Source organism: Bombus bifarius, unplaced genomic scaffold (genome assembly GCF_011952205.1).
Source record: "Bombus bifarius isolate JDL3187 unplaced genomic scaffold, Bbif_JDL3187 scf7180000009243, whole genome shotgun sequence".
NCBI lineage: Eukaryota > Metazoa > Arthropoda > Insecta > Hymenoptera > Apidae > Bombus > Bombus bifarius.
In genome coordinates this window covers 5411224-5436334 of record NW_022884989.1, presented here as the reverse complement: position 1 = coordinate 5436334, position 25111 = coordinate 5411224, and the positions used below count along the sequence as shown (strand labels likewise).

The following is a 25111-nucleotide window of genomic DNA, read 5'->3' as shown; positions in this document are numbered from 1 at the left end:
CATTATTCATATATTTCAAGATGAAATTAAATAAAAATTCTATTTTTAAGGGATAATTATAAGTGAAGCAACGATATTAAAATAGCTGCTTTATTCTACAACTTATCATTCATATATAGATACATAGAGCTACTGAAAGTAGAAAAATCGTCAGATTCGACTCCAAGATCGTCGGACAAAGATTTACAAGACCACGGTACTAAACAATCCATCTTGAAGATGGAGAAGACGATCTTTACGTTGAAAAGAATCATCGAGAAGCTTCAAGTAGAAAACAGACGTCTCAGGCTTGGCTCAAAGACGAATCATATACATCAGGCAGGGGAACAATTCTTTAATTTCATATCTTTATCCTATGTTTACGTCTAATTTCATCACTAACGATTTATCGATTTCGCGTGTAGGGCAAATTGTTAAATAGCAAAAGCGAAACAGCGTTGAAAAATAATTACGAGGAAGCGCAGAAGCGAATCGTGGCGTTAGAAACAGATTTGCAATTGGCCGAGCGAAGGGTAGCTGCGTTCGAAAAGGTGCAAAAGGAGGAGGATAACGGGGAGATAAAGACATTGAGGGAGCAATTGTACTACAAGTCTGAACTCCTAGACAAAGTGAAACATTTATTATCGAGAGCAGCCATGAACGAGAAATCTCTTCGACAACGTGTAAATATACATTTTATACGCATAAGAGAAAGGAAAAATTAATTCGAGATGAAAGGAAAATAAATACAAAGAAAGAAAACAATACAATGTGAAGAAACTTACGAATAATTTTCAGGTACAACAACTAGAATCAAAACAGACATTGTCTACGATACCAGAGTGCCATGTAATTCCTCCTATTCCGGAGTAAGCAACGTCTGGTGAGTAAATCGTACTTGTGATAATTCGTTTTATTTATCGAAGATCGTGCGGACAGCAGTTAAAATATTAAAAATCGTCAAGTACCGTCCTGTTTCTTTTGTTTGTGACAGAACGTGATTTTAAAGGTACATGTTTTCTAGCTTGTCGATGGTGTTAAATTTTGAAACATTTCTTTACATTTTTTGTTGTTGTTGCGATATTAAAAACGCTTTAAAGAAAGCTTTTTCGATGATGCTAGATGTCGGGAGAATTTTATTTTCTTAAATGTGATGTAGAAAGCAAATGTTTTTCTTTCACTTGATATTTATTACTATTAGTAATACTTCACGTTTAATACTTTGGACGGTGATAGAAACCCATTACCAGCCAAAAATTTGGAATTACAACCGTGTTCCGTAGAAGCCAAGAATTAAGAACATTATGAACGTTATGTAAAAAAAACTTCTGCACAGAAATCTATCGAAATTAAACGAGAATTAGTGTCGATATCATGATCAATTTCGAATTAATAACGATTAATAAAAATTAGCAGAAAATTCACTATAAATGTAATTGATCGTGACAAATGATCCCAAATTTTTGGTCGATATTATTAGCTAATACATGTAATATGATATATAATACTCACAAATAAGGCGTGAAATCAAATTCTCTCAATTTCTCGCACATACTTATACGTTTCCCTGAGTTTCGATTAAAAATTGATTACAAAAGTAAAAATTCGTGGTACCCTGTACTCAAGAGAAAAATATACTATGATCTTATATACATACTATCTAACCCTTTGTCAAACTAGACTCGACATTCAGTTTCATTCGATTCTTTTCAATTGTAACATATAAAACGATTCAGCATAGAAATATATTAACATAAATACATTATTCGTTATAAGAATACGATCTGTCTTTGAGAATAGCTTGTTAAATAAGAACTAAACGTCGAATACTGCTTAGACTCTAAAAGATTAAGACCTCTGCTTGCGAATTTACACATAATTCACACGTTTTATGTAACACATATTTTATATATTATATATATATAACACGTATTTTTGGCACATATTACGTATAATGCACGTTGACACGAATAAGCATTACGAGTTTTAATAGTCGCTATCGAGAGCTTGGAGGAACGGTTGAATCGAACCTTCATCCTCGCAGTCGGGGATGAGCTTTCCTTTGTATTTGACGCAAGAATCGGCGCACTTCTGTCCAAGGAAGTACGGGCCGAACATTTTCTTGCACTGGGCGCAATTTCTGATGCACACTCCTAAGAAATCAATTCGGAGCACAGCGATTAAAACGGTTAATTTTCAAACATAGAGCTCGAAAGAAATTAATTCAAAATTTGGTCAACTTTCAAACGTAGAATTGGCGCGTGTCATTGCGCAAAATTCATTATTATTTTTTAACTAAACTCACCTATGGCTCGGTCGAAGGGAACACTCCCTGCAACGAGCATGAAGGCTATAGCGTAGGACACGAAGAGCACCAGCAAAATGCGAGTTGAAGCGTTCATGACTGAAACAAATATCAGATTCAAATGTGTTAATTCATCCTAAGCAACGATTATATTAACCATTTTGAGACAGATTTTTCCTTTATCGAGGAGTACAGCGATATAACGATATAGTATATTTAATTTTGAAAAAATGTTACTCGTGATTTTGAAAATCTGCGACAGATATCAAGTATCAAAAACTCTACGAACTTCTCAGATAAGTATTAGATAAATATTTTAAGTTATTTCCGCCGATCATCGTGTCTTCGATCGAACGAGCCTGCACCAAGAAATTGTAATCTTTAAAATGGGATATGTAATTGCACTCATAATAGTATCTCATATTGCAATAGATGTAATTGTTATCAGTGTCAGAAATATCATAACAAGGGAATAATTTTCTTACAAATTACCCATTAGTCCCGTAACTTTATCTAAACGACTAAATCGAATTGGAGAATTCTCAGTCTCCAAAGAGATACTATTTATCCACAAAACTAGCCAATTCCCCCTTTCTACCTCGATGAACGTAACAACTTTCACTCAGACGCGAGACACCACTATGCCATTGTTAATTGCGTCTGACAATGTTCAACAGAAAAGAAGACAAAGAAACCAACAGGATCTGCGATAGAAACGATAGCGACTCTCGATATCGCGTGCAGTTCATCAGCTTTTACTCTTACACGGCACAGCGAACCAAAACGAGAAAAAAAGAAAAAAAAAGAAAAGAAAAAAAGAAACACCTACATCCAATAGAAGATGAGTCCTAGTGAAGGTAGATCTAACAGGATACAATTATAAAGCATAGAGTCTCGATAATTCTAGCCTCTGACAGGATGCACAATTCAAAGCCGCTTGAATAATGATCGATTATAATGGTCATGTACACTTTCCTCGATTAATTATCCGTTTCGTTCGATCAGTCGATAAAAAAGGATAAAGAAACGTGCTAACATAAAAGAGACGGGGAATGACATTCATGAACTTTCAGGGATAAACGCGCCAAGTTGTCGAAGTCGTCGAGGCAACTCGAGCTTAAACGATTAAAGTCAACCCGATAAAAACAGACGTTGCAACCAAGCGTTGCTGGTAGTAAAAAATAAAAAAAGAAACAGAAGAACGAATCACACGCGTATCTCGTTAATATGTCCGAATTATTCTTTCTGTTTCGCGAACGCAGATACTTATCGCCTGCGGGCGGTCTTCGTGTCTCTTCGATATAAATTGTTCGAGCGTATCCGCTACGTCGGTGGCCACTTCTTTTTGTATTCTTTCTTTTTTCCTCTCCCTTTCTCTCTCTCTTTTTTCACCCGTTTTTTCTCCGTTTCGTATATATATCGTCATTTACAACCGGAATCTACCGCGATACTTCCGCGTTCTCCTTAACGGCCACATTGTGAACACATAAAGATAATAAATATGGATGGAAGGTGTGTTTTATCTCTTCGTCTCGCAATCGTCTCTCTCTCTCTCTCTCTTTTCCCCCCGTCTCTCTCCAGGAAGCACTTGAAAGATTCAAGACCAAGGATCGATCGATCGTTGTGCCGCGGTTAACGCACGATCGATCGTGGAAACGGCGATCGCTCGCGGATCAATGGACCAGGATGTGCTTCGAGTTCGGTGAACATGAACAATACCGGGAATCGAGATCGAGGGCTAAATTTGACTTCGATGGTTCAATGGAAAGTTAGGTTGTAAAGGATATTGTAGGTCATATGACTGGTACGAAATGCGTTTTCACTCTATCGGATCGTATTTACCTGGTTGCTGGCGCTTGGATCGAGCCGAGGCTGCTGGAATTGATAAAACCAGACGAATGACACTGAGCACTGTACGATGACGGCCTTATATATCCGTTGAGGCCAGATTCATCCCTCGGACGAGGGAAACCCCGCTGCCTATCTTACCTTAATTCGATTTCTTCGATTTCCTGCACTCTCGGAATCGTCCGACCACGGAAATTTCGATCGATCGTTAGCCAGATTGCTTAAAGAGGAACTCTCGCTGTTTCCGGATTCTCTCGCGAACCCAGACTCGTAGATCAACTATCGTAAGTAATCACTTCGAAGTGTTTAAATCTAAATTCCGAATCCTGCATCTGAATTTTGAAAAATAATATTCGATCATCGTAGACGATTTTCAAACTTACAACACACGATTCAACAATTACTTTATTCACGTTCTTACTTTAATTTATTTTGAAACATTGGAAACATTTAACAGATATAACAACAATGTTTTAAAGTGTTTGATATAAGATTCATAGACTAGCTTTCAAGATCGGTCTACCGTAACATCTTCATCCGTGTTGCACGTCAAAATGTCAGAAGACGCGAGACGTCTCGCCAAGATTTCAATCGCTATCCCGCTATTTCCTCCTTTCTTGCGCCTCCATGTCGACTCTCGACCGCGGAGATTTATATTCTAAGGACCAGAAGTTTTTGTAAGCGTCCCCGTCTTCGATCCTTCCATCGATGTCCTCGTCCAGTCGCGAAACCTGGCTTTTCTTGCTCAAGATCGTCGACAATGCGTCGTGCGTGTCTTCTTGATACTTGTTATTCTTCCTTCTACGATCTACGACGTTTCTATTGTTCTCCTCGTTCTTTAAATATCCAGACGGAAATACTTTTTCGTTTTCAAATTTTGTTAAAGGATATATCTTGTTCTGTTTGAAAATTATTAGCGAATCTTCGTTACTGTTCTCTTCTACGGAATCTTCACCTTTCACATTATCATTCTTCGCCTTTTCCTTCGCTTCGCTTTCGTTATCTTGATGTTCTTCTTTCTCAAATTTAGACGAGAAATCCTCCTTGTCCTTCTTGAAAATTGTCAAAAAATCATCGTCGCTGTTCTCTTCATTAAACTCTTCACTTTCCTGATTATCACTTTCCGTTCCTTTCTTCCCTTTATTCCCTTCGTTTTGGTTTCCTTCGTCGATTTTTGCGAACATATCAGCGAAGTCACTGGATTTATACGATCTTGGTAAATCATCGAAAGTGTCTCGAACCTCCTTTGAATTCCCTCGGCCATTCGCTCGTTCCCTGAACGTATTATCACTTTCGGATTCGTTAAAGTCGGTTGAAACTCGTTTCCCGTTCTGTCCGTACTTGGTCCGCGTCTCCTTTTCGAGCAGATTCAACTTTTTCATTATCGGATCGTCCTTAAGAAATTCGTCTAGATCGAATGGCTTCCTGTATTCGTTTATGTCGAAAATTATGGGCCCCGATTTACTTTCAGAATCCCCTTGCCCTGTTTCCTCAGAATCTTCCTGTGGCTCGCCATTCCCTCCCCTCGCATTTTCTTTCCATTCCAGTTTCTTAAGGTTGGCGTTGTTTAAATCATCCTTTGAATCTTTAAATAGATTCTTTTTATCGTTCTCCTCAAGTTCGTCGTTCTTTGAAAGTTCAGAGGACTCTTTGGAGCCTATCAATGTTTTTGGTTTCGTATTATCCTTGATATCTGAATTCTGTCTAAGCCCTAAATCCTCCAACGATTTATTTCCGTTATTTGTATCTTGTTTATCGGTTTCCGAAGACTTGTCCAAGTTCGTAAAATTTGAATTGCTTTCCTTGCTTTTATCCGTATCGGGTTCGTCAGTGTCGGAAAATTTGTCCAAATTCGTCAAATCTGACTCCCTTTCTTTACTTAAATTTTCCCTTGAATTTTTTCTAGATTTGTCTTTTACACTTCCCTCGGACGAATCGTTCGGTGATTTAGCAGATTCTTTAAGATCAGCGAATACTTCTGGATCGACAAAGTCAGTTCTCGTTTCGTTCTCTTTACGATCTCTCTCGTCTAAACTTTCCTCTCTGATATCAGAATAATCCGGCACCTCGACGTACGGAATTTTGTTTGGATTATACTCAGCAATAGCAGAAGATGTTACATTTTCGACACTTTTCTGGTGATCCCGTATGTCGATGTAACTATTGTCCTTTCTCTGCTGTCTAACCGAGCTCTGTAATTTATTCGTATCCTGAAACGTTTCGTTTAACACATTTCTATCAGTTTTTAAACCTTTGGCCTCTTGTGTCTCTGCAAAATCTACTTTATCGTTGCTACGATTTCTTACGTTCATTTTTGTACTATTGTCTGAATCGTTCGATTCGAAATTTTCAGTATCGTCGCAACTAGGAAAAATTGGGACGTAACTATGTTTGCTTGGTTCTTTCGATGGGTATTCGATAGTAGTCTCTGGTTGCGATGACTCGAACGTGTCAAGTAGTTTATTCATCGTACTTCCGAGATTTTGATTTATATTTCTCGTTTGGACCGTGTGGTTAAGTTGATTTTGTTGCTCCTCGTAACTTAGGCCTGGATGACGATAGAATCTCTTCGAAGAGGGAACTTGTTCTCTGAAGCCTACGTAATTGGATTTTTTGTCCAAGGAACGCTTAACACGTTCGATCGTGTCCCATTCTCGATGATTATTTAACGTCTCAAATATTTCTACTTTATTTTTACTCGTGGTTTTATTAAATTTTATACTTCGACCAACTTTGTCTTCGACAAGAAGATTTGAATTTGAATCAGATTTGAGTTCCGTGGTGTTTAAAATGTTAATAGAAGCGTTATTCGCGGGCTTAGTAAATGTATTGATAGTATTATGTTTATTTATTTTGCCATCGCGTAATGGTGATGTTATGGAACTGATTCTCTTTGAAGAATTTTTATTCATCTTCTTCGATAATCCCGTTGCGTTTTCTATTTTTGTTATTGGTTTCCATGCGGTGAAAAGCGACTCGATTCTTCCTGAAGCCGAACCAGTTTCTGCTGTCTGAAAATTTCGAATCTCTGTTATCCTACCTCTGCTCATTGTCTTTGCAAATGACGTGATCGAATGACGAGATCGATGCAGATACTAATGTACATGTGCAAGAAGGATCTAACATTTGATTGTCCGGAAAGTTCATGGTGAAATTTTGAACAAATTTAGAGACAATGTATTTTTCAAAAATTTCTTCACTATGGTATTGAGCATTCTACTTTCATCATTTTTCTCCTCTTGTCTCCTTGTTTAATGTTGTCTCGTTGAAAGACACTTTCTCACGAGCGATCTCGAATTTTTCTCATTAATTTTTATCTCTATCTGGTTTCTATTTACATCTTAATGTTAATGTTAATTATCTAACATCCAATTTGGATTTGTATTTGTTCCAATTTATTGTTTCATCCTAGGAGTTTGTGATGAACAATTGCCTTCTCCATCTTATCATTTAAGCTATTCAATAAATTAAAAAATAGATAAAAATGATGATATGAATATTTTTTAAAAAATTTTTTTTGTAGTTAGTCAATTGTTAGTCAATTGTAGACTGATCATGTATTCAAATTTGTGATGAACAATTGTCTTCTCCATCTTATCATTTAAGCTATTCAATACATTAAAAAGTAGATAAAAATAATGATATGAATATTTTTTAAAGAATGTTTTTTGTAGTTAGGCAATTGTTCCATTTTCTTTTTTTTTTTTTAAATTGTAGACTGATCATGTATTCAAATTTGTGATGAACTCCATCTTATCATTTAAGCTATTCAATAAATTAAAAAATAGATAAAAATGATGATATGAATATTTTTTAAAGAATGTTTTATGTAGTTAGTCAATTGTTCCATTTTCTTTCTTTTTTTCTTAAGTTGTGGACTGATGGTGTATTCAAGTAACAAAGTTGATAAATTTACGAAAAGTACGGTCGATTTAGTTTAGTTCAGATGCTGAAATATACAGAGATATATAACGACCATGAAAAACGCCACGAACTTTCCAAATAATCTAATGCTAGACAGATGTTTCAAGTACGAATGCTCGTAGGTCATTTCACATTGTGCTTTCGATCGGACGAGTCGGTGCACAAGAAACGTAGGTGCTGCTTTTAACTACCTTGTAAATCATTCTCCCTCGACATCGGTAGTAAATTTTACGTGCTCGCTGTGTAACTCGCTGTGGTGAAATATTTACCGTGCTACTGCATAGAACAACGCGAAAACTCCAAATGCCACTAACGATTTTCCAAGTTACCCAACATTTGATTCGTCCAACGACAAATCAAATATCGTAATGATAATATAAATAAGAGATAGAAAAAGAAAGAGAAAGGAAAATTCACAAAATCGATGAAGGTTCCATAAATGGCACTCTCGTTAATGTGACTTTATTCGTTCACGATACTTAAACTGTACAAAATTCAATTACAAACTAAAAGATTACGAGTGTACAGTGGCTCAGAAATCGCCGTTCCCTTTTTTCTCTATCTTCGCTTTAAACAATCGTATAGTCTTGCGTAATTCGAAATTTATTCCATGAGCCATCGTGCACGCGTGTATATACATTGTATATAATAATACAATAACACTTGAAGCAAACACTGAGATAAATGCTAGATTCACGCTCCACATTTCGCCTTTTCTCTTATTTGTATACTAAAATTAAACGAAGACAGGGTAGAAGAGGATGGGGGGAAAAAGTGGTACGCCTATAACGACGATAGAAAAAAGAACGTACTGGTTCGATAAATTGTATACGCGATCGTATAAGAAGGAAGCCACACGGATATAAAATATGTATAGTATCGTATAAATTACTACGTGTTTCAGCGCTAGTGTATTAGTTGTTAACCCTCTCTCCAAGGTGATCGTTGAATCCTATAAAAGGGTAGTTATTTATGGCTCGAAGTTTCATCGGCTTAAGTAGGTTGTTTGGCTGATATTAGCTCTGAAGGATCCAAACGCAGTATTCTTAATGCGAAGATGTTCATGGAGTTAAAATTATGTTCGCAGACTTTGATAATGTGTGTTGAATCGTGTTGCTTATGCTAGCTACGTGTTTGGTACGATACTTGCTGCGTTAGAATTATCGTCAACTCTGTCAATATTTTCATGGAACATAAATATAAATGGGCGGTGTCTTAAAGTGCTCGAATGTGCGTGACAGTACGAGGGTGAACGAAACAATTTATTTCTCTTCTCTTCGTACAACGTTGATAACACGACAATGCGTATTATTTACTCTATATAATCTAAACAAAAATACTTATAATAAAAGAAACTTCTTCTGCTATTATAAAATCATGTAAATTGATCACAAGCATTTTTCTCGACATCGAACATATATAAGTGGAAAATGAGTGACATAAATATACTCTCTGTTCGAGAAAATTAAATATAATCTCTGTGCGATTGTGATTCACCCTCGGTGCTCCATACTTAGTCGTTGGTGCGCGATTATTTTCTGAATCCCAGATACGAAGCAATGCCGTTAATGCTCTCAAAGAAGAGTCGCAAAACCTGTTGTCTGTCGTATTGGTTCCGCACCTTTTCCGGTCTCGTTGGCTCTCTTGGTACATCAAGCAAGTGCTCCTCCACCAATCGCTATAGTACAATAGGTTTACATTTGTAGGTGCTCGTGCATCGTATAATCCTTCGTAGAATATTGTGGGAAACCTGTCAAGATCCTCTCCGCGTTTACAAACTCAAAACTCGTGTTTCCATGTCGCGATTCCGTTAGAAATGTTATTTATAAAAATTACAAATAGGAACGAAGTCTTTATGATTTTTTTCACTCCTTTAGTATTTTTGTTTCTTTTATATGAGAAAATAAAAATCTCCAATTTTATCAAAATATCGGAGACAGATGGATGGTTATGATATTTCGCGTTTTTTTCTTTCTTCTTCTTTTGTATAAAGGAATAAAACCAAATCTCCAATTTTGTTAGAAATTCTATTAAAAATTGGAGACAAAAATGCTTTATGATTATGATTGCTTTATGATCTTTTTCTTGTTTTTTCTTTCTTCTTTTTTCTTTATTTCGGGGGAAAAATTGTATTTATCGTGATAGAGAGGAAGACTAGAGAATGGACACTAGTAAAAATGTGCTACCCGTGTTGGTGCGATTTCATGGAGGGAATGCGCTTTTGTTACGTGCTATTATGTACATTGTGTAGGAGTTATTACTGGACTGCGGATTTTTATGCGTTTGTGAGAAGTTGAAGGGTGGAGAAATCCGCACTTATTACGTACGAAGAATAAATTAAGGATTCGATGTAAGGATAGCTAAGTAAGAAAGGGAAATAGAAACATTGATGGTACTAAAGTCGTTCTAGAGAGATCTGGGAGATGTGTGACGATAGTAGAGCTACAATTTTCCACTCATGATACAGACACGATTCATCGTAGATACTTGATCCGAATAATTTCATCAAAAGACTTAAAACCCCTCAATTCTCATAGCTTGAATTTTTGTTCATTTTCATCTTGAATAGCGCAAAACGATAAGACTGAACATTTCGTGGATTCTATTAAACGATTACTTCGGTTATGTAATACGTAAAAAATTTGGAATATCCGAAACGTAAGATACGTACGTAACGAGAATTGGAGGGTGAAAAAATTGTAATCACGATTTTGACAACCGTATATCAAGTAACGTGTTCTGATATTCTGACATTTGAAATTGTTCCAAATCAATGGAAAAATAAAATTCGTAGAAAATGGTTGCCCACCGCGAAAATAAAATTAGAGTATTCGACAGGTATTGAGAAATAAAACGCGCGATGGCCTACCACCGTGATATTCTCGTAATATGAAGACGAGTTCGCGTATATTTACTTCTCTATTAGGTAACTAACGACAAACGAAGTGAAGTTGAATGAAAGGGAGTCGTCGTCCGTTTCGCAACCTTTGTTAATCCATATGAATCGTGCAATCATTTGCAACTGGTTTCGACTGTGACACAACGCGACACAGGCACAGCTAAATTCTCTCTATTGTATCAGTTTCTAACGTACTTCGAGAGTGATTATTAAAAGCAGTCGGCGTGGAAGTTGTTCCTACGTGAACGCGCCCCTGTCGCGTACCGCCATTACGCAACGAATTCGTATTATTTGCAACTTCGATCACTTGAATCTCCTTCCCTCGTTCGACTCGATTGTAATACGCAAGCAATATGCGAAAATTCGATGATCGTGTCGCACTACGCTTTTTCGTAAATCTGTTATTATAAAGGCACGTTACAAAATTGTAATTGGATCGTAACGTATGTACAGATATAGCGATGAACAAAAGTATTAGCACAGACAAGCGTATCTCATAAAATTCTAGGTGAATTTCTAAAATACACAATTCTTTATTCAAATGTTTTTGTAAGGCATAACAGGCGAGAATTGGCAGCGTTTGCGACATCGATTTCGTTTCTTGAAACAGTTACGTGGAATCTTTACTTCGAATAACCGCTACAAGCAACCAAAACTTCTGTTTCAACGTTGCAAAATTCCACTTCTGCCCGTGTATACGTTCCAGAACATTTACAGAATCGACTAAATCGACGATCGAAATTTTACATTCCGGTAAAAGTAGTTCGTCTGTCCTTACATACTTCTACAGTTGTTTAACGACAACCAATTACGACAAATTTGAATTTCAGCCCCGATGGTCGCATCTCACAAAAAGATTGAACAAGGAATCAGCGATAAATTTTACAGATTCGCACAAGATTTTACAAGAAACTCCGGTCTATAGCGATATTTTCCTCCATCACTGTATATAGATAGAAAGTCATCGACTTCTAAATCGTTAAACGTCGTGGAATTCCTTAAAATTAATTATATTATCTTTACACATCCGTTTACGTATAAAACATGTATAAAAAGAAAACAAAGAAACTACAACGGAAAAAATCATAATTTATATTGAATATAAATTATAATTCTAGCCTGGCAATAAATTAAGTGTCTTTATCGAGTATACTAATTAATTAAGGTCGCTAGAGGAGGGAGGGGGGCGGGTTCTATTCGGATGCTAGAACTGTTCGTCTACCTCTGTGATCCCTAAGCTGATTCGAAATGCAACATGCAGACTAGCATGTCGATAGTTTCGCTATTCTACAGTACCGTAATCGTGTGTCTCAGGGTGAAAGGGGTTGGCTAAGTGTCGTGCTTCTTGGCTCGTGACTTGTTCACTACATGGTGGTGGTCTTTCGTCTAGGCGGTAGGTTCTCTAAATTTTACTTCTAAAAAACAGCCTTTTTACTTTCCGTATGCTTGATAGTTGTCCGCTAGATTACTCACGTATTGCGCTTGATTCGCGGTCGGGAATTCCGCCCATTTGCTCAGGTCCATGCTTGGTAGCACGCCGCTTCGACATGGTACTCGTGGGTTTCTGCAAGGTGACATACGAGTTGCGTTATTTCAGATGATAGGTTCGATGATTTCGTTGCGAACTAAACGGACGAACGACGGACGTTAATAGGAAAAAATAATGTGCGATAATCTTGCAATAGTCTGTATACATTTTTGTGAAGAACGCTTAAAATTTCCTGCCGAGGTTGTGTTCTAAAAATGTGAAGTTCGGCTTATCATAAATTCATTGGTTTAATTATTTGAATATTATGTTCGGTTTGATGCAACTTATTGGTCTATTTTCAGATAAATTAATTTTAGTAGCAAACTGTTATACGAACTGAAGAGACAAATCGATCGACTCGATTTCATAAAACTTTGACTGAAATTTGACTGAATTCGGAAATTATTTTTGCTTCTGAGTGGTTCGTATAAAATATTAAAATGTCTAATAGTAGTCGTGGAAATCAAACTTTATTAGGAACAGAATAATCGCGTCAACGATAAATATAATATATAATAGATAGAATACAGCGTATAATAAATAACAGTAACAAATTTTATAGAAACAAGTAATATCGTGAAAGAACGAAGAAGAAGAAGAAGAAGAAGAAGAATATTTCAGTGAAAGAACTTGTCCTTAAAACCATCGTTGGAGGATGCATTACGAGACAAATAGGTGTTGATTTGATCACGCAATGAAATTAAACGTTACTTTCATTCTCTACCTTGCTCGTGCAGTTCGATCAATTCTAACGATGTAATTCACTAATAGTACAATTCGAATCGACCTACGATCTTCAAAACGACATTCAATCTCCTCCGAGCCGGTAATCGATTCTTCGCAACACATTTTACTAGCCACAAATGTCTGTAACCTCTTCGAATTCAACCCACGGCGTCTTACTTACATTTCATGATCGGGCAACACCATGGGATATAGCTGTATGGTGTCGATCAGGTCCGTATTGTCGCAGATCACTCTAGCGAGCTGCACTTTGCGAATTTCGTTTAGTTGATCTAGAAAAGAAAACATACTTCAGAATTGATAGCAGAAAACGTTCAAACAATAATTATTTCGTTTAATTTATTGGATATAAGCGTTATACTGTATACACAGAATAAGTCACAATTTTTTATTATTATTTTTTTTTGCAGCCGAGTAATTTTAACATTCGGTTCCTTATGAAATTCTAAAATTCTATTTCTAAATTATGAAATTCCGAATTCGATTCTAAAATAGCGAGATTCTATTAGGTCGAGCAAAATAAGTTCGTTTCTTGCGTTTTCTTAAGATAGCACGTGACAACGTCGAGTGTTCTTATTTTTATGCTTGTAATGCGATCAGCAGAGTCGCTTATGTTGTTGTTTATTCCATTTCTTCGCGAATACGTATTTCTCACCAAAAAATTCAATCATCTGTATCTTTACCTTCGTTAAATAATTGTTACGCGATTCTTCGAAACGTACAGGCTGGTGAAAGGCGAACGAGCTTATTACTTAATCCGCTAAAATTGCAAAATTTTGAAATTCTAAGATTGCAAACTTGCAAGGAAGCAGTTCGTAGTCTACGAATCGTAACTTGTCAGTTCTCTAATATCGTTAATTGACGAATTTCGCTATGCAAGAATACCATGGTTAGCGATCTTTCTCGTTCCATGCCGTACCCATAAATTCCAATTTATTCGAGTTTCTCGATTGAAAAGGTTTCTTACCGAGAGTGAAGGACGATGGCTGATTCGGCAACTCGTACCAAAATCGGTCACCACGACGGGAATAGCTGAATTGCGTGGCGATTATACAGGCGAAGGTTGGACCGAGCATGCTACCCGGAAGTGGCCTCTCGGACACACCACCGGACCACAGATCCACGTCAGCTGGGCGACTAAACATCGAATTAAAATACGCACCGTTATTTCCGGGGATTTTATATTCATTCCCTAGAAACGATGATTATAACGTGTTTTAGAATGTTTAACGCGAGGCAAATTAGCATCGATTTGAATTATTACGTAATGGATTATCGATGATTCAATGAATAATCTGTTTTGACATCATAAGCCGTCCGTGTTCTTTGCGATTGATTTAGGATTCGAATGTCTGGAATATGTTTCGAATTTTGGCTGAATCGTGTATAAATAGAGATTGAGGACGGGTATACGGATAATACTCACTCGAAGATCGAGCTGTAGCGTTTGATGGTCTCGTTTGGCATGGAACCGTGTAGTTCGTCGAAGGTGTCTGCCCATGGAAGTCCGCAGAATTTTCTGAGAAGTAGAATGAGAATAGGTAGTTTTTTAGTTTGAGAGATTTATTAAAATTTATAGAAATATATTTATACAATTTCCACGAATTATCTTTGTCTTTCTAAATATATTGGTTTGGCAACTAAGTGATTGCGGATTCTGGCATTGCCATCTAATGACAAAGTCCGCAATCACTTAGTTGCCAACCGAATATTTTATAAGTTTGTGTAAACTAAGTATCTAAGGTGGGTTTCTGCGAACCGTATGTTTTTATAAAGTTCCTGTAAATTTGTATAAACTGAATATCTCTAGCGAAATGTGCCAACCTGAATTCCATGTAACTTGGAATACCAAATTCACGACCTCGTTGCATGTTAAACGAGACCAAATCCAGTCCAAATTTAGCTCCAACTTTTTTGAATAAGTGATTCGTCACCTAGAATTTATATGAATAAGTATTTCTCTGACTTCTTTTCACTTTGTATGTATATAAAAGAATATTTCATACTTCTTGCGTGATAGAGTCGTCCATAGCTTGAGCAACTTGGTTCATCAATCCCATGACGTACTCGTCGAAAACTCCAGCACGATACAGGTCAAACGGTCTTCTGATTAAGTCTGACAGTCTCTTCGAGGCTTTAAAGAAACAATTATCGTCAGAATTTAATTATCTGAGGATTCGAGGTTTACTCCTTGGTCTTGAAATTTTGCATTCTAACTCACCGATGAATTTATGAGCTTTGCTCCATCTTTCCACTGCCGTTGGCAATAACGAGTGGCCGAATCTGAAGGCTGCAGCAGCGAAAGCATCGATCACTGCTGGGTTCACGCTTTCGTCGTAACCGTCCCAGTATACCTATAAGAAATGAAACGTACATACGATTATGAAATTTTACGATATTTCATTTTTCGTGGATGGGAAAAACCGAAATCGCTGATCACAGGAATCAACTTTGAACGAATAGAAATCTAAAAGTATTGTTTCAATATTCTAAATTAAAAAAGATTTACAAACTATGTCTGTGAATGTTTATGCATTTATGGAAAATTTAAACGCGCAAAAATGTACAGAATGCGTTTGATATGCAAAAATATAGAAAATATCCAAAATAAATTTCGAAGTATAAAACATTTAAAGTGAAGTCCAAAGTTCAAAATATTTATGGCGAAGTTCAAACGCTCTTTGGAATATATAGATTTTATCTCTTTAATGGTATTCAGAAAAATATCAGTTTGTGTAAATCGGAATTCAGGCAACCGTATCATCTCTTACATTTTTCTCAAGAAGAAGGCCAAATTTCTCCATGACATCTTTACCAAGTAGAATGGGCAGAAATTCGTTGTAGGTGATATGTTGAATCAGAGCAATGACGATTCGTCTTGCCTCTTGGTACAGCGTCTCGTCGTCCCAATGAGGGTTAATTTGAATCAAGGTCTTCGCTATTCGATTGTGTTCTCGCGCCATCAAGGTATGCATGCAGGTTAGCACAAGTTGCTCATTCACTCTTATCTCACCTGAAGGCAAAAGTTACGGTATGTTCAGCAAGAATGTTGCTCGTGACCGATGAAAAATAGATGATTTTTCCTGTAACAAAGTGGAACAACCGCATTCTACCGTTTATACATCAACTGGAAGAATTTCCTTTTCTCCCTTGATTTCTTCACTTCCCTGTTTAGGTTAATTATTGCGTTATTTGTTATTAGCTAATTTTATTATTATTAGCTTAGAAATACGAATTTTTTATATTTTCATATTATTAACATAGATTAGTTAATTCAAATATTCCTTTCAAGAAAGAAAGTTTCACGAGAACCATACAAAATTCGTGAAAATGTAAGAAAAGATTTCCAAGCAACGCGTTAGTATGTAACGTAAAATAATTTCTACTATCGTGATTTTCTAGAATAGAATCAATTTTCGTGCGATAAACGATAGAAATAAAAGAGGGAAATTTTCACCTATTAATTTGTCAAGCATGCAGAACGATAATTAAAAGTTAACAAATGCAAATCAATTCCAGCCTGGATCCATTAGAATTTGATTTTAGTCTTTGCAAATGTAAATATTATTTTTAACGGAAACGATACGACGTTCTAAAAAATGGAAATCCATAAATGAAACAGGTTTCATATTCAAGAGATCGAAAATTCAAGTGGCGAAATAACTCGTTTTTCCCGGTTATTAGCAACAGATTCACAATTTGAATTCAACATTCATCGTGACTCTTGTCGAATAGTTAGGAATCGCTAGAACTTAACGAAATGCACATGGTATTATAGATTATCGAATACACCAGGCTTTCATTTTGTTACGACAACTTTGCGAATGAAGTCGTCGACCTTGATTATGGACCACTCCCTTTCTCTGTTACACATCGCGTTACACGCCGATAATTGTTCGGTCGAGCAACCATCGCCGTTCTTTGACTCGACGAGGCAGAATGCGAGGCAGAATTTCCACGCGAATTTCGACACTGTTCCGTATTATACATAATGCGATCCCTATTATCATTTTATCCGGCAGCGACACGTGACCTACTTCTTTTCGTAAATAACCATGGTCTCGAACAAATTCGACCACGCGAGACAATCCATTTTTCTCGCTGTTGCCCCGTCACGTGGTTACGCCGCTTTCGATCGAAAGCGAATATTACGCAAAACATCGTGGTTAATGTTGAGATTAAAATCCAGAGCTATCGGAACGTGAAACTCGTATTAAAGAAACTAGAACGTAAGGTAAATTACCGGCCAAAAATTTGAAATTATTACGCGTTTCGTAGAATGTAATAATTTGGCGCGCTAGTTTAAACTTAGCTTGGAACAAAACTTGCATTGGAAAGAAATTGCAGCGACCAGCGTACTATCATCCAAAAGCTTGCGATTGTTGTGTGTTTTAGAGAACATAGGAATTTAAGTAGATGTTAGCTTAGAATTTTTTCGTCTTCTAATAATTTCTGGTGAACAGTCTGCAAGAGATTGTTGCCGATATCTGTTAGGTACACTACTCACTAACTTATTTAATGTTTCGTCTGGAATATACGCCTACACGGATTTTATTCTTTCAGATCAGAACTCAATTCTGGCCATGACGATAATACTATTCCGAAATCTTGAAACCACTTTTTCGTAGTGGCGGTTCTATGAATAGGACCATCGCTCTGCTGAAGAATGGCCTTCTCGCCTTCTATTTCTGTTACGAAAGCCGATAATTCGCTGTGTAACGTCGTTTGATCTGATGCGTTTGAGTCTAAAATCATTTACAGTGTCGTATATAAAGTTTCTATGAAAAATTATGAATCGTTCATTTTGAACATTCTGTCGGAAGAAATATCAATTCTAACGTGAACCAGAAACATAGATCGATGGAACTAATACAGGTTAATGCATCGAACAGTTGCAACAGATGTTACATATTTCGTCTTGTACACGAGCACGATAATCGCGTAGGATAACCACGATTTTCTGATTGGTTGAGCACAACGTGGGAAAACTATTTCCCAGGCCGGTGAACACGCCAGGGGTGAGATAAAATCGTGCGGCGCCGGCGTATTCGACGTTTTTCACTTCTCATTGCTTACAATGCCGGCGAGTCTCAATTCTCAGATGATTAGAGATTAGATCCGGCGTTTGTACGTTTGATTCGATTGTCGTGTGATTAATCGTTCGTCCAGTCATTGGACAAAAGCAGAAGAAAGAGAAAAAGGTTTCTTGATATGATTACTTGGTTAATTTTGAAAAATATCATGCGTTGAAAATCAATCGAAGAAAAGAAAGACGCATTGATTTCCTCATTGTTTTTCGTTGAAGATCAAATGGAGAGAAAAAATGTCTTCCGATTATTAATTTTGAAGAATATTAGTATCGAAGGTCAAACGAACTGGAAGCTTTCTAAGTCTGAGACAATTATTTTTATCTGTTTCTCTCTATAGCGTTAGAATTTAAGAAGCACTATATTACGTTTCTATACGGCATTGTTGTGTGCAAGTAAATATACTTGTAGAATGCGATACATAGTACTTTATGGACTGTTCAGAATGATATGAATGACTTCAAAAGTGGATGGACGTTGAATAATCTAGATTTAACACACTGATCCTGAGACATTTTTCAAAGTTGACCTGAGGACTTGAACGAGCACTGGTCGAGCGTTATTAATGAGGTCTTGAGTCTTAAGACATCAGCATCAACCGTCCGGCAGGTTCACCTGGTTTGACGTCTTATGACATCATCCGGACGAAATGTATTAAGATACGAATGTTACAATTCAGACAGTCACTCAATTTTTCATTACTCTCAAGAATACTACAACAAACTTGTAACTTTCTAAAAGAATCTCAAAGTTATCAAAAGGAGAACAATTTCTTTTTTCAAAAGGAACGTTGTGAAAGAAAAAGCAAAAACGAGTCCTCGGATAGTTTTTATAATAGAAACTGGATAAAGTTAAACCCGATACTATCCAGAAACTAACCAACTATCTTAGAATCGATAGTAAAATTCGCGACTCATTTGGTTGCGAAATATTTACATTGAAAAGACTCACCCGCTTCGAAACAGTACATCGATCGATTCGGTCGAGTGCAGCCCTCGTCGGGGATGTCCAGCTTCAGTGGCAGTAAATCCTTCAAACCATACTCCGAGAACACTGGGTTCATGCGTAACAATCCTCCATAACCAGCGCGGAGCTTCCTGGAAATGGAAACAAAAGGGACGTGTCTCGAACGTTTCTCTATTCACATATGATACATATTAATAAATTATTAGTAATAACACGCGCATATTAGTGAGATTATCTCGCCTAAGGCTGTGATTACAGTTCATTTTTGTTCCGACCATCTGTCGTTCTGACAAATGTATCAGAACAATCAAATATTATATAATGGCTACAAAAAGTATTTACACACAATTGCAATTATTATAGTATTTACGTATTAATTAGGTTCAGGTGTATCTAGTTTCGTATCATTTGGTAGTACTTTCACATCGTTACAAAACTTTGCTGTAAAATATGATGGAAGAAGGCTTCATTGGAACATAAAAGTATGTGCAAATACTTTTCGTAGCCACCGTAGATCGTTGGGAGAACATGCATTGCGTTTTACAGATGTTTCGTCCGACAGAACACGCATCTAACCACAGCCCAAAGTGAAACATGGTCCGAATTCAACTGGATCAGAGGATGAAAGAGTCCCTCGATTCCCGATTGTGTAATCGTGGATCTCATAATGCGAGCGGACTAGAAAGTGCGAGGAACAGAATGTATACACATAGACTACACGTTAGAAAATGTAGAACAACGTAATGCTGATTTATTGTCCAAGCTGACGTAACGGACGGCACAGCTTTGAGTTTCGAACAGACGTGTTGCAAGTCGTTCGATTATCATTGAACACGTTTTGCTGTTATTAACGAATTGTTGTTTGGCTCGTTAAGGAAAAATCGACGATACAATTATGGTGGAAGAACGAGGAAGTGTGATTCTTTTAGAGAAAAACACACTTAGTAGAAGAAGTACATTTAGTAGAAACCAAATACTCGGATTTGAGAGGCCTCGGTGAAAGATGGCATGGACGAAGGAACTTTTAATTGGGTAGGACTGTCGAAAAGCTTAAAAATTGCTAGAGAAATTGATGCATGACATAAAACCATTAACTTATAAAACGTTAGCTTCCAGTAAACCTAATTAACCTATAACCTATAAACCTACGAAAGCCATTTACCTTCTCAACTGAATTAGGATCGCCATTGTGTCAGAATCACGAATTTAAATCATTTCGAAAGACCACCCAACGAAACTCTCGACGATCAACATTAAGACAAAGAATCAATTACCTGGCGAATGATTCCGAGATACCATAGACGGTGTTCCCGTCAAGCACACCTGTCAGAAGATTAAAAGGCACACGGGAGCCAAGTCTGCAACCAGGTCGAACGGCTGGAAAGGCGCGAACGAAGTCCATGCATTTCACGCCGAACAGCCTGTAGAAATAATCGTCTTCCGGTATATGGATCTCGTTGCAGTACGGATTCTTCAGGTGTTGTGGCCGATGGCAACATTCCTCCGGGTCGTTTCGGTTCAGGGGATCTACAAGTGGAATACCAGCTCATCGATCATACGATATGGCCTTAGCTAGCCGTTGGTCTACTGTTATGATAGCGTAATTTATTTAATTCCACCGCGACAGTGGTTACACGAGCGTCGTGTATACTTTCCATGTCGATGTGCCCGCGATATGGATACATCGTTTCCCGTTCGTGGCTTACGTGGGAAGATTCGAAGGCGTGAACCGAGAACCGCAAAACTCGCTACCGTAACGTTGGGAATGATTTTTCTGATGAGATAAAATTGTACCGTAAGAAACAGCACGCGAGAGCGTAAAAAAGTGACATAAATCTTCATGCAAGCATTGTTCTTTTAATAAGGATTTTTTAGGAATTTCCTTTAGGTCAATTTTTCGAGAATTTGCATAAATCGTAGTTCATTACTGTGTTAAGGGCCAATTAGGCAAATTGACGTGACATTTTATTTGCAATTTTCGTTCATCAATTGACACGACACTATGTGCAAAAATATATGAAATGTCCAAATTGGTGTAGCCTAATATATTTAAGAGGTATATTTGGATAATATTTAATGCAAATCTCTAATGGATAATTTACATAAATTGCTTGTCATGGAATAAGCTTGCCGATAAAGGAACGTTGTCGTTACTAATAGATAAAACCAATAAACGAAAATTTACGCAATCTCTTACGTTTTCATTCGGAAGAAGCCTTTTTTCATAATATCATTACCAAATAAAGTAAGCAGAAAATTGATACGTTGCATCTGGACAATAACAATTTATCTCGCCTCCTGACAACATCTCATCAAACCAACGAGGATTAATTTGAATCATTATCTTTAGAATTCGATTCTGTTCTCATACCGAGTACCATAATGTTGGAAATGATTTTTCAGGCGAGATAGAATAGTAACGTAAGAGACAGCACGCGAGGCTGTTTGTAGATTAAGCGGTTGATGATCGATTTAAATTTTTACTTCGCTTAATTCCCATTGTCTTGATGGTATTTGTTAAGTTCTTTATATATATAGCTGGATTAGATGGTTGTCTTAAGTCATAAATTAATTCTTGCCCCTTTAAGATTGCGATAAGAGTTGCCTTGTTCTGTCGCGTTTAATGGATAGGTAATCGTCGTTCATCGAAAGAGCGTGTAACCGTTTGAAGAAGATTGAAGATCGTTGGTACGATGGTTTAGATTTGTTCTATCGTTATGAGGAACATTTGTATATGGAGTATGATTATTCATATCGTCATTTACACGTATTAATTATTAATGAGCAGTGTAATGCACTATGGATGTTTATCTTCGCAATTATTTCGTACAGTGAACATAAAACGAGTGTTCTATAATATGTATAATAATCGTAATACGTTCCACTATAAATGACGCAATATGTACTTCGGTAGAAGTGATCGTCGATAAGAAATTCTTTCAATGTGCTTAAAAATTTAGTAAAGAAATTCTGAATTACTTCATAGGTAACATCAATCATATTATCGTAATCGAAGGATAACTATGCGTATGCTAATCATCGCGATTTAACACGGCAACCACTAGCTTCAAGTATACTCTGTGCAGATCATTTACAATTACACGATCGTATTTTTCTTACAATAAACATAAACATTAATTTTATCAAAAGTACTTACACCTGTTTTCTAAATACAAGCATTAAAATCTAAGTTGTAAAAAATCTAACCATCTGAAAGTTTTCAACAGTTCAAATCCATAATTGTTACTACAATTATAAAGTCCTGAATACCTATCAGTAATCTCTGGAAACGCACAAAACTGAAACTCTAAAATAATTAATTAACCCGCAAATCCATTGGACCCGAAAAAAATTCAGGAAATTCTCATTTTCCAACGCGATACGTGTTTCGCTATCGCGGGTCTATCGAACCACTGTCGCTGATTTCGTATCGTGGATTCAATCCAATTAATTGCCATATACCAACAAAATAGCAACCGCTTTCTTGCTGGTGCCACTAATTGCCAAGTTCCAGGAGAGCAACGTGTGGACGCATGCGATTTTGGCGTGGATCGTACGGCCCGTGGAAACTTCACCACGGTAGTCACATGATCGGCCTACCGGTTTATCTGACTGGCAATCGTTCGCTTTCTCTGGCTGTTACCCTAGTTTCGATAGACGGTAAATATTCGACGTAGAAGGGCTTGAGAGCTGTCTACGTCTGCTATAACACGTTTACTATATACGAGCCGTCCCGTGCACACGCTGATGTAACTCAACCAAACGACACCGATTACGTAATTTGCTATTGAAAATTGGGGCTCGGTTACTTTCTCCATTTTTTTTCTTTGCTCGCGAATTCTCGGTCACCGTTCCCTTCGCTAAGGATAGCGTGCCATTCTCGTCTGTCTGGCATTCCTTGTAATGTCATTTCGTCGATTAATCGCGAGATATTATTCTCGAGAGAGAAATTTGTCTTGCATCGATGCGTGTATGATTCTAGTTTATGTACAGCTGGCTTTGTTCCTTGTTTTGTACTAGAATTTAATGAAACAGTAGGTATGTTTTAGGGATCTTCTTCGTTTCGTGGAATTTCATCGAAGTTTAGTATAAATTCTATCGATAGAAGTTATGGCAAATGTTTCTACGAAATTTTGCATATCGTGTTGTAGATGTGTTTCTAAATCTACAGGAATAAAGTTTGCAAATGCAGAATTCCGGCAGGAAATTTGCTCGTCTATAATTTTATTGATTTTGTCTGGCAACCCTTCAGCGACAGAATATATTACCGCAACTGTCTATTTACAATTTAGCATATCGCGTTCTAAATGTGTTTCTAAATCTACACAAGTAATGTTTGTAAATGGAGAACTTGCTTTCAGAATTTGCTCGTCTATAATTTTATTGATTTTCCCTGGTAGCCCCCTAGTGATAGAATATATTACAGTAACTATCTATTTCCAATTTCTCATACTGCATTCTACATCTGTTATTAAATCTCTATCGAAATTGTCGGAGTACTAATACTAAAATTATCATTCCCTGTATCATAAAACTTGTACCACAGAAATCAAAATGAGAAGTATGTAGGAAAAATATAAAACTTGCGAATTAGTCGTTTTAACCGTCATAAATGTTACTCTTATATACAAAACGAATATTTTGTAGGACCTGAATCTATCTATCAAAATCTGGTCATCCCTTAATTTATTCTACGTACGTTATACCGTATAACTAGACAATTATCGGGTTTGGAATCGTACCTAGAGGGGTGCCAGTCAGCGTATAGTCGTGGTCCATAAACTGTCCCCAGGCGATGACCATGACTGTGCCAGCGTGATCGTGATAACCCTCATCAGGATGCATGGTGCGTGACACCACTCGTGATAATGGTAAATCATGACCTGTTTCCGATATTCTAGGTGCTGTTAAGCCGTCCGCAAATCGTGGACTCATCAATCTATATGACAAATGAAAATTTGTCATCAGAGGATATTGATAAACGAGTTTAATAGCTGTGGCTTACCTTTGGAAAGGGGATAAAGTGGAGCCCCACGTTGGATTCTGTAAATTCGTGCACAGACCGTCGTTTCTTCGATATTTCCCAGCTCGACACTCCACGTTGCTTAGGAAAGCTGGGCACACATCGCGGATCAAAGTCTTCGAAGTGTCGATTAGAGGTAGACTCTTCTCGATCTCCTCGAAGGTTAGTCCATATCTGTTGTAATAGAATCTAGTGATTTTCTATCGATGTAACAAATTACAGCAACCGCCTATGCCAAATTTCCCTCTTTTACATCTATCGCTTAGTTAAATGTACTATCTAATTTTTTTTCAAGAATTTATAAGGAGCTTCTTACGATTAGCTTCACACGATGCGATAGATAACTTTTTCAGATCCTCTTTTAGAATCTTGTGAATAAAAGCAGTTGGATCGTCAATATTCTAATGATTCTCTCCGAAAATCTTTTTCGCTTGAGGATACTTAGAAAACTCCTAACTGATAAATCCCTGAAATAAGTAAGAAACGAAAAAAGAGAAATAGACGAGTTCTTACGTTTGAGCAAGGTTGGAACTGATATCCAGCAGAAGTTCGCCGACCGTAGCCAGATCCTCCGGTCGCCACATTTTGCTCTTGGGTTGCGCCACATCTGCATGAACCGACGAAACGTGCGTGAGCATGATCGCGAACGGGACCGAACAAAGAACGCGTTAACCAAGGATGAATGGTATAACGAGCTAGAGGTGTAATCGTTTCAAGACAAACGCGACTGAATCGCGAGGAAACTTCCATACAGACGAAACGACACGGTAAATTATCCCGCGTAACTCGTTACTTGCACCGATTATAA

At 37.1% G+C, this 25111-nt stretch overlaps 4 protein-coding genes across 6 annotated transcripts in view; 1 reads left to right on the top strand and 3 right to left on the bottom strand.

The window, feature by feature from the left end:
• LOC117214669 (centrosomal protein of 290 kDa-like) overlaps window positions 1-25111 on the top strand; it is a 170107-nt gene that overhangs the window by 10464 nt on the left and 134532 nt on the right. The window contains exons 21-23 of the mRNA XM_033460881.1: window positions 120-318; window positions 405-662; window positions 778-862. Of these exons, the coding sequence (XP_033316772.1) occupies window positions 120-318; window positions 405-662; window positions 778-852 (532 nt within the window). The 3' untranslated portion in view covers window positions 853-862. The remainder of the gene's footprint in view (window positions 1-119; window positions 319-404; window positions 663-777; window positions 863-25111) is intronic.
• LOC117214673 (eclosion hormone) lies at window positions 718-4209 on the bottom strand. Its single transcript, XM_033460885.1, has 3 exons — window positions 4127-4209; window positions 2285-2383; window positions 718-2132 (listed from the first exon to the last, which is right to left on the bottom strand). The coding sequence occupies exons 2-3, from the start codon at window positions 2379-2381 to the stop codon at window positions 1966-1968; spliced, it is 264 nt and encodes an 87-aa protein (XP_033316776.1). The 5' UTR covers window positions 2382-2383; window positions 4127-4209; the 3' UTR covers window positions 718-1965.
• Window positions 4654-7182, bottom strand: LOC117214839 (protein starmaker-like). The gene is made up of 2 exons (XM_033461207.1): window positions 5909-7182; window positions 4654-5773 (listed from the first exon to the last, which is right to left on the bottom strand). The coding sequence occupies exons 1-2, from the start codon at window positions 7180-7182 to the stop codon at window positions 4735-4737; spliced, it is 2313 nt and encodes a 770-aa protein (XP_033317098.1). The 3' UTR covers window positions 4654-4734.
• Window positions 8493-25111, bottom strand: part of LOC117214670 (chorion peroxidase) — a 33895-nt gene continuing 17276 nt past the window's right edge. The window contains exons 4-17 of one of the 3 annotated variants that reach the window (XM_033460882.1): window positions 24817-24910; window positions 24286-24477; window positions 24023-24219; window positions 20555-20807; window positions 19266-19411; window positions 15999-16240; window positions 15449-15581; window positions 15234-15361; window positions 15052-15161; window positions 14654-14746; window positions 14195-14364; window positions 13391-13499; window positions 12429-12519; window positions 8493-9734 (exon numbers count right to left, since the gene is read on the bottom strand). In XM_033460882.1, coding sequence (XP_033316773.1) covers window positions 9588-9734; window positions 12429-12519; window positions 13391-13499; window positions 14195-14364; window positions 14654-14746; window positions 15052-15161; window positions 15234-15361; window positions 15449-15581; window positions 15999-16240; window positions 19266-19411; window positions 20555-20807; window positions 24023-24219; window positions 24286-24477; window positions 24817-24910 — 2105 coding nt within the window. In that variant the 3' untranslated portion in view covers window positions 8493-9587. Of the gene's footprint in view, window positions 9735-12024; window positions 12520-13390; window positions 13500-14194; window positions 14365-14653; window positions 14747-15051; window positions 15162-15233; window positions 15362-15448; window positions 15582-15998; window positions 16241-19265; window positions 19412-20554; window positions 20808-24022; window positions 24220-24285; window positions 24478-24816; window positions 24911-25111 lie in introns of those variants that run through there. The other 2 variants (XR_004488923.1, XM_033460883.1) reach the window with 2 other exon arrangements.

Coding starts and splice junctions, on each gene's coding strand:
- LOC117214839 (XM_033461207.1), bottom strand. CDS start 7,182: ATGAGCAGAGGTAGGATAACAGAGATTCGAAATTTTCAGACAGCAGAA. Junction 5,774..5,908: donor AATTCAAATTTTACGAACTT/GGACAAGTCTTC, acceptor CAAAGAGTCCTC/TGAACTTTCAAAGAACGACG.
- LOC117214673 (XM_033460885.1), bottom strand. CDS start 2,381: ATGAACGCTTCAACTCGCATTTTGCTGGTGCTCTTCGTGTCCTACGCT. Junction 2,133..2,284: donor TCCCTTCGACCGAGCCATAG/GTGAGTTTAGTT, acceptor TTGATTTCTTAG/GAGTGTGCATCAGAAATTGC.